This window comes from Tetrahymena thermophila, assembly GCF_000189635.1.
Source record: "Tetrahymena thermophila SB210 genomic scaffold scf_8254786, whole genome shotgun sequence".
Classification (NCBI taxonomy): Eukaryota; Ciliophora; class Oligohymenophorea; order Hymenostomatida; family Tetrahymenidae; genus Tetrahymena; species Tetrahymena thermophila.
The window spans coordinates 298,356-311,390 of record NW_002476542.1 but is presented as its reverse complement, the minus strand read 5'-3'; the positions used below and the strand labels follow the sequence as shown (position 1 = coordinate 311,390).

The 13,035-nt window shown below is 22.5% G+C and overlaps 2 protein-coding genes across 2 annotated transcripts; one reads left to right on the top strand and one right to left on the bottom strand. All coding sequences in view use genetic code 6, as the record gives it.

Annotated features, from left to right (window-relative positions):
• Positions 1-115: 115 nt before the first annotated feature.
• TTHERM_00554320 (tyrosine/nicotianamine aminotransferase) lies at positions 116-1,415 on the bottom strand (the record flags this gene model as incomplete). Its single annotated transcript, XM_001009222.3, has 2 exons — positions 116-931; positions 1,002-1,415. 2 exons carry the CDS (start codon positions 1,413-1,415, stop codon positions 116-118), a joined length of 1,230 nt encoding a protein of 409 aa, XP_001009222.1.
• A 1,806-nt stretch (positions 1,416-3,221) lies between these two features.
• Positions 3,222-12,104, top strand: TTHERM_00554310 (kinase domain protein; the record flags this gene model as incomplete). The annotated part of the gene is made up of 21 exons (XM_001009221.2): positions 3,222-3,894; positions 4,461-4,654; positions 5,025-5,334; positions 5,519-5,676; positions 5,739-6,180; positions 6,226-6,477; positions 6,538-7,165; positions 7,325-8,478; positions 8,915-9,187; positions 9,238-9,982; positions 10,071-10,292; positions 10,408-10,527; positions 10,596-10,700; positions 10,758-10,862; positions 10,931-11,128; positions 11,187-11,297; positions 11,352-11,453; positions 11,511-11,606; positions 11,668-11,786; positions 11,840-11,942; positions 11,993-12,104. The coding sequence occupies 21 exons, from the start codon at positions 3,222-3,224 to the stop codon at positions 12,102-12,104; spliced, it is 6,222 nt and encodes a 2,073-aa protein (XP_001009221.2).
• Between the last annotated feature and the right edge of the window lie 931 nt (positions 12,105-13,035).

Sequence of the window (13,035 nt, the reverse complement as noted above, 5' to 3'; positions counted from 1 at the left end):
AATCTAATATCAAATATTAAATTAAAATGATTTCGAACAAAAATATATATTTTATAAAAAATTTTCATAAAGTTATTTTTAAGCAATTTATTAATAGATTGCTATTTAAACTATTTCAGGAGCTTACTTCTTTTTGATGACGATCACAGAAATCTCTAATTCTAGGAAGTAGCTTTTCATATATTTCTTAAGTGGCACATGTCATCATTCTAAATCCATGAATGTTTCCATTAAAAGCACTTAAATTAAGAATCCAAACATTCTCTTCTGTAAGTAAAGCTTGAAGAAAGTCTAGGTCTTTTTAAAAGCCTTTGAATTATTCTAGATTTATGATTACTGCTATGTAAAAAGTTCCTTATGCTTTTATTGGTGTCAACCCTGGTATGTTAGCAAATTCTTTGTATAAATAATTATAATTATCTTCAAACAGTCCCATAAAATTTTTAGTATAATTGGGAGTTAGTGTGTCCAAAAGTTTGGGTAATGCACTTTGCATGAATGAGCAAGGACCTTCAAAGTAGTCTGTTAATGGCACAGCAGCATTTCTTATTAATCTCAACCTATCTGCCTTATCAAAGAAGATCATCCAAGAAATACTCCAGCCAGGAACTAAGAATGTTTTTTCTACTCCTCCTAACACAATTACAGGAACTTACTCTGTGGCCATATGCCCAAAAGAAATGAATTCGTAATTAAGGAAAGACTCATTCCAATAAACTTCATCACTAATGATAAAAATCTTATTTTTTTGACAAAATTCAAATATTTTTTCCATATGATCTCTTGAAAAAATGGACCCACAAGGATTAGATGGATTTACAATCCATAAGAAACGTGTTTTTCCATCTACTAATGTTTGCAAATATTCTAAATCTATTTCAAAGCTTTTTTCTGATATCAGCTTGTAAGGTCTTATCTCTACTCCCATTGACTAATTATTTTAAAATATTTGCATAGTAAATACTTGATATATAGTTTTTTAATTATTAAAATTTATTTACAGGAGCAGTCAAATGATAAAATGGATAACCAGGCTCTGGAACTAGAATATTTTCACCAGGATTGGTGATAGAGTAAAGAACATTTAGCAAACCCATGTTAGCTCCATGAGTTAAGATCACGTTACTTGCAGATAATTGCATGTTAGGTCCTTAAAAATGCTTAGCAACTGCACATCTAGCTTCAAAAGTACCTTCAGATTGACTAGGTAAGGAATGATTATTAGGATTCATAATTGCCTACTTAATAATTTCATAGCCCTAATTTGACATCTTAAGATCAACATGCCCATAGTAAGTAGGATCTCCACTTAAAAAATATAATTTTTCTTTCTAATGTTACTTAGGAACAACAAATTTTGTAATTAAGTCTTAAAAAAGACCTGAATTGAGAGAAAAAGAAGAAGCTTTTATCATTTTATTATTATCAATCAATCAAATATCTATTGAAATAATTATTGTGAAATTTCTTAATTATTATTACGTTTTTAGTATTATGAATATTCTGATGATTGATTTATTTATTTGATTTGTTAGATTTTTTCTGAATTAAAGAAACCTTATTTATAACAATACTTTAATATTTTCAAATCAATTTTTGTTAGCAAACTAGCAAATTAATTTACTTCAAATAAGGAAGTAAGCATATCTTTTAAACTTGTTATTATTAATTCCTTCCTTTTCATTTTGTTTTATTATAATATAATTTGTAAGATTCCTTCTTTGAATTACTCTGTTGCAACATTAAATATTTTAGATGTGCTTTCTATAATAATAATTAAGCATTTATATCTCTTGTTTATTTATAATGACGCATAAAAAGGTGTAAGTAAGTAAGCAAAGCAGATATTTTAAATTAAAATATAAAATATGTTTAATTAAATTATTTTTTAAATAATTAATTGAATTATTAAATTTTAATATCTCAAAAAGTAATTAATTTTTCATCATTTAAATAAACTATTTCATAAAATAAAATTAAAATGTATAAATATTTCTTATTAGAGTTATTTCTTTCTTAATTTTTCAAATAATAAAAAAAATGATGAATTTTATTAATTTAAATAACTATATTGCCTTTCATAATAGCTCCTCTTTGATAACAATAATTTTTTTAAAAAAATATTAATAAAGAATTTATAAACTTTTAACAAAAAAATCAATCAATAAAATAATCAATAATGGTAATTAAAGTATATTTTTAATTTTAAACATATTTATAAGTAAGAAATTGAAAGGTTATTTATCATTTTTCGTTATAATTAATCAAATTATTTCATTGGTAACAGATTTACTAAAATAATTTTCTTACAAATTTTTTCAAGTAAAGCATAAAAAAAATATGGATTTAAGTGAAAGTTCTTATTGCTTTTCTTTTTAATTGATTAAGATAGATTAATAGAAATTTTGTTCTAAATTAATATTAAAAGCTAGTATTAGATAGAGTAGTTTGATTAATATCAAAATCTTTATATTCACAATTATAAAAAAAAAAGAAAATTACTTCAAAATTTATGTAAGGATATTAAATAACTTTTTATAAAAATTTTTAGTAAAAAAATAATAAAAGATATTCTTCTAAAATTTAAATTATACATAAATTTAACGAATTAAATTGTTTATTTTCTTATTGCTTTTCTTTTTAATTAATTAAGATAGAACAATAGAAACTTTGTCCTAAATTAATATTACAAACAAGTATTACATTCACAAAGATAGACAAATTTGATTAATATCAAAATCTTTATTTTCACAATTATAAAAAAAAATAAATAAAAAAAATTACTTCAATGATTTTGTATGAATATTAAATAACCTTTTATAATTTTTAGTAAAAAAATATCAAATTAATTCTTCTAAAATTTAAATTATTCATCAAGTTAACGAATTAAATTGTTTTTATTAGAAAAACTTTTCAAAAGATAAACAAAAGTTAGTGTATTAGCTTTTATTAGATTTTGATTGTTCAGAGTTTAGATTAATAATACATAGATTTATTATTTTTATTAAAAAATTAATGCATGTATATTGAAGAAATAGTGTATTATAGATAAACAGATTGTTAATATTTTCAGCGTTTAATAAATTATAATTTTTAGCCAATAATTATAATATTGCTAGGATATTTATTAGGTTTGTTAATTAATAGAGTTGGATAAATACAGTTTAGAAAAACAAATTATAGAGACTCTAAATTAAAGATCAAAGCCCATTTAGCTAAATATGTATAACATCCCTGGGCGAGTATAAAAGTCTATTTTTTTAGAAGAAATTGACGAATCAGTAGAAAATGATTAATTTGGATGTAGAATAGCATAAACTGCAGACAGTGATTATTCTAAATTTATAATAGATGGCAAACAATTTTCATTCAAAGGAGAAGCTTACTTTAAGTTATTAATTTAAAACTCTACTGGTAGGGAGATAGTAAAAGCAGCGTTTTCAGTGGAATAATTTGCAGTCTTTTTAGGGTTTTTAAAGGCGATGGCTAAATAAAAGAGCCAGGTTTCTAAAGAGTTTTTGGAAATTCCTTAATCAGTATTTAACATTGAAAATGTTTAAAAGGTGTTTAAGATTATATAGGAAACAAAAATTCATCAATAGATGGATTTTTTACAGAAATTTTTAATTAAATGGAAGAAAGAATACTAAGATTATTATATTAAAGTCACGAACAACTAAAAAAGTGTAACTATTACTACAGTAAAGGATAAAATGGAGAATATTGAATAAAAAATCAAAAAATTGCCTCGTAATGAAAACAATATTCACCAAATATATATTGGCTTAGAAAAAAATAAAGACTTTTTAGAGAATGAGAACAATTAAACAAAGATAAGAAACATTATTTAAAATCAATTTCGCTACTAACTTAAGGAACTAATTGGTAAAGGAGGTAATAATATAATATTCCATATTTCTTTTAATAAGTTTTTGATGAATAAATGCAATAGTTTTTTTTTCAGATTTCTCATTGCTTGAATCAATTTTTGAATAAAGCTCGTTTAATTTTGAAATAGATATATTAAATAGAATGTAAAGAAAATATGAGATATTTGATAAATAAATACTGGTTACGATTAAAAAAAACAAGCAAACAAATAATAGAAAAATATAAATTTAGCAAAGTAAAAATAAAATAATAAAATTATTCTTATACAATTGATTTTGATTGAAAGTAGTGGAGATAATATTAGATGTATTTTAAGCTTTTTCAATCATATATAATCTATCTTTTCGTTAAGATATTTCTAACCTAAAATAATTTTGAAATTTAATATAAAAATTGGTTAAACTAAGCTAATTTATTGTTTATTCAGAAATTATATTGCCAATAAAACAAATAATTATAAAATAAATTAAATGTAGAAAAGAAAAATATTATATTTACTCTACTTTCAGTGAATTATTTAATTATAATTTGTAAAATATTAAAATTTGTTAAATTTTCATAAATATTAGCATATGGATTGGTGTATGCAATTGACTTGGACCATAATTAGAACTAGGCAATAAAAATTCAAATAAACTAAAGTAGTAATGCAGCTGAATTTAAGAAATGTGAAGAGCTTTAAAACTATGCTCTATAGTCTTTGGATGGTGATATTTTGCATTTCTTCAAATGCTTCCAAATATAAGACAGCTATTCAAAAGAAGTAAGAATATTTATTATATGTTTAAATATATAAAACTACACGTAATAAATTTAGAGGCTTACCTTAAAATATTATAGCTTAAAAAGAATAAATTAATTTTGATTTTATCAGAAAATAGTAAAAACAAAAAAAAGCACAGTTTATTTTGTCTAGAAGTTTTTATGGGTATAGGGATTACAGACATAGTTTTGTGATTAATTTACATTTCTAATAAATTAAATAGATTTTTATTAATCTTACTGTTCTTTTCTAATATAAACTGTTGAAGGATTTAAAATAACATTTTTAATTTTAAAATTCTTAATAATAAAATTTTTTTACAAAAATTGATTACTAATTTTTAATTTTTTAATAAAAATATATTATTTAGATATTAGATTTCTTTATCATGGAAAGGGGTGAAAAGAATCTAAAATAATTGACTCAATAAGCTAATATAAAAAATAACATGAATGGATAGAATGAATTTCATCATTACTGGAATAAGTAAGAAATAAGAAATTTATTTATGGGAATCATGAGAAATGTGTCGTTCCTGCACTCATATAACTATTACCACCGAGACATTAAGTATGACAATATAATTAAAAAAAGATAAACGTACTATTTGATTGACTTTAATGTTTCTGAAAAAATTGAATAAGTTCTTCCTCTTGCAGTCAAGCTAGAAAAAGCTAAAGGTAGTTAGTTAGCATGCACATTTCTTTAACAAATTAAACAATCAACAATAGAATTTATGCTTTATATTAAAAATCTAAATTATTAAATTTTACAGTTTATAATTGATAATTTTAAAATTCATCTAGACTTTGAATTGGATTATTTTTTTAATTAATAGAACAATTTTACTATATATTTTAATAGATAAGGCTACTTTGCGTAAATAAGATGTTCTTTCAGGTACACCGGGTTACCTAACTCCTCAATGGGATATGAAATACCAAGAAATTAAAGCTCAAAAGAAAGATCCAAATAAAAAATTTAATAAAAATGAATGGATGGGCATCCATGATCCTTTTAAAGTAAATTATCAAAACTCATTAAGGAACTAGAATAATTTAATTATGATTAATTTGAAAAAAAGAGCGATATCTACAGTATGGGAGTTGTTTTCCTTTAATTTTTAAATAATGTTAAAGTTGCTTAGTATGATGGCTTTGAGAAATTCAATCCTTCAAAAGACCAAAAACTTGCATATCCTTTAGCAAGTTAAGTAAGTAATATACTCTTGTAAAAGGAAGATATAAAAGTCAATTAATATTTTACATAAACTCACTAATTTCTTATGAACGACTAAATTTATGAAGTTGAAAACCTACTTGTAGCTATGCTTGAATCTAAAGAAACAGACAGAATATCAACTCTTAAACTTTCTTTAATTTGTTAACTTTACTTTATTGTGATTAACAACTTTATCAACCTCTATTCTGAATATTTTCCTCCAGAAGAATATCCTAAAATTAGTGAGTCTCTTATCAAACCTGGCGCAGTGATTGAGTAAAAAGATAGAGAACTAAAGACTATTAGTAATATTTATTTAGTAAGAAATACTTTTTATATTTTTTTTAAAGTATATAAGTTTAAAAACTAAGAATATAAAGGCCACTATCTCTGCAAAGTAAATGAAAAAAATTAAAAAGAATTTATCCGCCAAGGTTATGGAGAACTTTATGAAGTAGATCCAAGCAACCCAAATTTAAAGCAGCTCATCTACAATGGTACTTGGGATAAAGATCTTCCTCATGGCGAAGGAAAATATAACTTCTTTTAAGGAAATTACTCTTATATAGGGGAGTTTTATTATGGTGTTTTTTATGGATAAGGTAAAAAATGAATTTTTTAACAATAATTTATTGAATATTAAAATATTTTTTTATAAAAAGGTACAATTTACTATAATAATCCTGTAGGCGATGCTGTTTTAATGAAAGATGCTATTAAAAATAGCACTTTAAACAATTCTCAATATTTGAATAATAACCTTATTAATAACATTTAAAACAATAATTAGGGTTAAAATAATAACGCAAGTAGTCATCAAAGCCAAAATACTTTAGGTTTATCAGCAGTTATGGTAAAGTCGCTATTTAATTATGGAGTAAACAATAAATTACATTAATAATAACAATAAACATTCTCTCCTTATGTTATTTACTCTGGGATTTTCTACAATTTTATTCTTAAAGACTGGCTTGTTGCATCAGGAAACATCCAAGAAGAAAACTGTAAATATTAAATAAGACTAAACGCAAACAGAAACGAGCAACCCATCTACGTTACAATCCTAAATTAAGGAAAAATGAGAATTATCGAAATGACAATTAAATCTTTTAAAGAATATGGATAGTACATCTTCATTTTTCAAAACTAAAAATTTGATTAATATGAATTAAACCTAATTTAAGATGATTGTGCAAACTCATACTCAGAAGGTCTAATCTATGGAACCTTTAACAATGTCAATATATTTTTTGAGAATATCAAGAACAAGCCATCATTTACAATTAAAGAGTATTTATTTTTCTTATAAAAAAATTTTTAAATCCTAAAAGATTTTTAATTCTTTTAATTGTTCTCCTCTTTAATATTTTTAACATTCAATTGATAAACATTTAAATAAAGAAAATTTCAATATAAAATTAATTTAATATTTTTAAATTATTATTATAGTTACATAGAGTTGATAAAATTTGTAAAAAGAGTCGACCAAATTAATTTTGACTTTGTGAAAAGAGAAGAATAAGACAACGTAAATTTTATAAGTGAATTGTTAAAAGATGAGATAGTAAAACAAGCTATTAGAGAATGCAAAGTAATGAAAAGAGTTAAATAAATAGAACTTTAAAATGTAAAAGAAATCATAAAAGAATTTCCCTTTTTGCAAGAATTAGATTTAAGCGGATTTGAAGATGGGCAAATTGTTGAAGTTGGTCACGCTATACAATAATCGCAATAATAAAATAGGAATGTTAACGTAAATTCCCTTGTAATTAACGATTATCAACCAGATAACTTATAATCCTTATTTGATTCTGATTACTTCGGATGCATTACTTAGCTTGACTTTAGCAACAGTCCTCTACTTAGTCATTAATGCTTAATTAAACTATTTAAACTAAAAGGAACAAGGAATTTAAAAAAATTAAATATTGAATACTGTAGTTAGATAAAAGATAAATTTTTTGAAGAGTGGAATGCACTTAACAAAATGAAAAATTCAAGCTAAAAAGGATCTTTTGATAGTAAAATCTCATCCTATGGTTATTTAAATTCAGCAAATTAATGTTAAAATCTTGAAAGCTTAAATATAAGTGGATTAAAACTCGATAATCCATAAACATTATAAAACTTTTTATTAAAGTGTGCTCATTTGTAAAGTTTATAAGAGTTAATTATGTCTGATGTAGATTGTCTTAGTGATATTTTGCTAAAAGCGGCCTTTAAAAACAGTAAAATTTTCAATAAAAATTTGCAAAGAGTGTCTATTTAATTTAACCGACAATTCAACAAGTTTAACTAAGAATTAAGTTATAAAGCTTTTAAATATCTTTCTTCTCCAAAACTAGAAAAAATTCAATATATAAATTTGTCAGATTGTGACTTATTCAACAAAGAAAAGTATAATCCTTCATACTTCAGAAAGCTTAAAATTCCTAAAAATATTAATTTTCTCGATCTAAGTAACTGTGGTGAAATGAATCAAGTCTGTTTGGATTTTTTGGCAGGCCTTCAAAACAACAACTATATTATAGACCAGTATAAGTTTTCCTTAGATTAAATTAATAGTAGTTTTTGCACTTACTTCCAAAGAAAATAAATAATATGTAATTAATTTATCTACTTTAACAAAATATTTTTATATTAAAATCAATTCGAAAAATTATTTTTCATTTATAAAGATTAAGAAACAATTTTAAATTTGATTGAGTAATTTTTTCTTAACTATCAATTTATAATTTATTATGTAAAGTTGATAGGAAAAAATTAATCTAAAATTTAAAAAATCATTTATATTAAAAATAAAACAATTTACAAATATTTTATTTTCATAAAAAATAATTAATAAAAAATTTAATAGAATGAGTGATCATAAATATTATTTTTATTGATTTTATTAATTATATTAATTAAATAAATACATGACTCATCATTCCTCATGCACATACACTTAATCATTTTTAAAATCCACTCTCTTATTAGAATTAAATATTATTCATAGAAAATTTTGCAAAATAAATTAAAATTTTTTTTAATTATTAGAATACCTAAATTCTATTGTAATTTATTATGATCCTTCACAGAAATATAATAATCTTGAGAAAGATTTCTTCTTGACTCTTCTCAATTAAGGGAAGAAAATATTTTTTGAAACAGAGATGATAGATCGTATAGAATAAGAATTGTTGACTATTTTAGAATAATTCTAAGGTAGTGAAAATAATAATAGTTAAATATACATCAATGATCAACTAATACCAATACAAAAGTATAGAATAAAGAACTCAAAAATATTTAACGAAATATAATTATTAGGTAAAATAATTTAAAATTTTCTTATTATATAATGTAATTAAACTTATTAGATATACCACTCAAGATCGAAGTTAAAGGAAGCATTTCTAAGCTTATTCGTCATGAAAAGTTTTAAGAGAAGACAGAATTAAATCTCTCACATATGGTAAATGTAGGAACTGAAATAATAGATAGCTTGGTGATTTCTGATTATTGTAGTAATTTGAGGATAGTTGATCTATCAAATTCTATTATTACTGATTAAGATATTTCTTTATTTTGTAACAATGGCTAATTTTAAATTTAAAATCTTATCTTTGATAACTGCTTTTACATTACTGAGAAGGGAATAAATTAAATTCTTACTGCAAAAAATAATTTATCATTATTGACTCTTCAGATGAAAGGAGTTTACAGAAATTTAGGATCTATTTAACTCTATGATGTCAATGAAAGAAAAATTTAACTGATTCTTGATAGAGTTTAAATCACATATTCTAAAAGCTAGAGTGAAGCTTTTAAGTATTGCGAAGTTATTTAAAATTACTTAAAAACTCATAGCAAATACTTTGAGAAGATGAGAATTCAAGTCCTTCATCACAAAATATTAAAAATTTTTAATTCAGTTTAGATAAATTATCCAAATGTGAACACTTTACAAATTAATTTCTTAAGTGAGCCTATTGCTTCTTGTAAATTGGAGCAAAAGCAAAAATCAGTTGACCTAATTATTTAATTAATTTCTAAACTTATCAGAATACACCATTTAGTTCTTACCTTCGATCAAGAATTTGTTACTTTTCTAATTGGGTAGCAGTAAATCAACTTTTTATTATTAAAAATTCTAAAGCAAAAATATCTTTGTTAAATATTTTTCAAATAAATATACAATTAAAAAAAATAGAACAAAAAGTGATATGATTAACAGATAGTAGACATGGGTGCAAAGACTCAGCTAAGAAATTGAGAGATTATCTTGCATACGAAGTATTCATCTAAAATAAGAGTGGACTTAAAACTGCACAAATTAAATTCTTTCTGAAGATTAAATTGAAAATTTCTATTTATTCTTATTCTAATCTATGAAAGAGTTCAAAACAACTAAACTAAGCTTCAAGCTAAACATGTAAATTAAACTAAATCTATTATTAAAATATCTTAAATTCTAAAAAAAATTAAAATTTTTTAATTTATTCTTAAATTATATTTAACTTCAACATTAATTTTTATATTAAAATCAGGTCTTAGTATATGTGGAATTTATTAAAAAAGTAGAAATTAACTGATTAATGTGTTTAGAAAGTATGTAACTCTCTGGATAAATTTAAGAATTTGGAATGCTTAACCTTACATTTAGCAGCGTATTCAATTTAAATATAAACTTACAATCAATGTTTTATAATAAAATTTATTTTTAAATATTTATTAGATGGGGACACTAAAATAATAATATCACTAATGCTTCAATTTATAACATAGTTTCGCTTATTAAATCTAGATAAAATTTCAAAAAAATCAACTTAAATTTAGCTTAGTAAATTTACTTATTTTAAAAAGAATAAATTTCAATAATTTTTGTGAAATTAATTAGCTGGGCCTCTAAAAACTTAAACATTGATATAAAATATCTGCAAGTCCTGTTTATTGCTATATAGTTGCAAAAAAATTTAACTAATCTTTAACTTAATCTAGCAGGGTAAACAGCTATTTATTTATTTAAATTGAGTTACAATTTTTGTTTAATCAAATATATTAAAATAAAAGATGGGGCTAAAATATTAAAGTGAACAACAATACAGTCAAAGAAATATTTTCTAATATAACTACACTCTCTGCTATAACATCTTTTAACTTAAATGCCTCTGACTGGAGTGATTTAAGCTACCTTAGCCAAATAGAAATATTAGATTTTACTGAAAGAAGCTTTTAAAACTTGTCTGACTTAAGCTTAAATCTTTCAAAGTATGATATTCATTTTTCTTCAAATTTTTAATGAATTAATTAATTAATTTTTTGATAGTTGGAGCTCTACAGAAATATGTATCAACAGTAATGTCATTGAAAAAATATGCTAACTTTTGAAGAACAAAAAAGAGTTGAGATCACTCTCTTTAGATTTGTCTGCCTCTATGTAAATATTCTAATAAACTAAAAATTAAATAATCATGAATTATTTAATATATAGATATGGAAACAATACTCAAATAAATGCAACTGATTTAAAGCTATTCGCAGATTGTATTGAATAATTAATTCTTTTAGATAACCTTGAGTTGATATTGAATGGGTATTTAACAAATAAATTATTTATATTTTAGTAAAAAATTTTTATCAATTATTAAAGTTGGTCTGATGAAATAAATATATCAGCAGTTACACAATTAACGCAAGCAATTACTTCGCTGAGTAGTTTAAGAAAGATCCACCTTTCTTTATAAAAGTATTAACACAAGCTAACAAAAACCTGATGTTATTTTTTTATTTTGGTATTATATCAATAGTTGGCCATAATTTAATGAAGGAATCAGTAAAGGGTTGCAGAGCATTGAAGGTTTCAACTAATAGGGCTAACAGCTAACCTAGAGATTAAAAGAAAGAGAACTTTCTTTTTTCCTTAAAAGTAATTGTCATTTTCAAAAATATGTTTTTTTAATTTTTTAAATGAAATTAAAGCATCTTAAGATCAAATGGAAGGAGATGAAAATGACCTAAAAAAGCTTATAAGAAACATTTAACAGTTAGTTACCTTACCTGAAAAAAAATTCAATTTTCAAGGGTAAAAAATTAAAAAGAAAATATTTAATTCATTTTTATCTATTTAAAAAGGTGGGGAACGATTCATGATAACATTTCCAAACTTATTGAGAATACATAGATTGAAACCCTATATATGCCTAGCTATTAAACAACTGAAAAAACAACAAAGTCACTAAAATGACTTTATTTTGAACTAAAAAAATTGTTAAAAAACATTAAAATAAATTAAATCTAAAATTATTTATTTAAAAATAGATTAAAAATTTCAAAATTTAAGAATATCTCTTAAACTGTAAATAAAAAAATTATAAAGTAAAATAAAATATTATTTCTTAGTTAATAAAAAATATGTAATAAATTCCTTGTTCATTTTTCGAATCAGCTGTGTCAAAAAATATAATATTAAAATTCTTTTTTTATTAATAATTATAAAATAAAATTTTATTTATTGCCATCAAAATAATTTTAATTTAATAAATATAAACAATTGACATTTTTTTACTCATCCTATAAAAATTAATTTTAGTTATTAGTTGCATAAATATTTTAATATATTTAAATAAATTATTTATATAATTAAATGAGATTTTAGTAAATATTAAAGAATATTTTCAATTAAAACTTTAAATAGTAAAAATAAATTTTATTGATTTTTGATTACATTTTAAAATTAAAAAGCATATAAATAGATTTTAACTAAATTTAATCTGAAAAGAAATTTAGTTAATTATAAAATAAGAGATAAACTATGATTTATAGTTCTCAATAATTTTATTAAATTAATTAATTGAGCATTATTCAAAATTATGAAGATATGAATAGATTTTTAGTTTATATTTTTTATTTTGCTCTTTCAATCAAGAGTGAATAAGTCAAACATAATAAACTAAGGCATCATTGTCATATATGGTTTAATGTTTTTGTTAAAGCTTAATATCTAAAAGATGACAGCTTTCATGCTTGAAAGAGACTTATGAAAATCTACACTTAGTTTTTCAAATAGCAACTCAGAAAATTCAGTGAATAAAAATGATCTTTCATATCTCTAAAAATATATTTAAATCAATTCAATAACTCTAATTGAATTAATGTGTTGATAATTTATTTTGTGG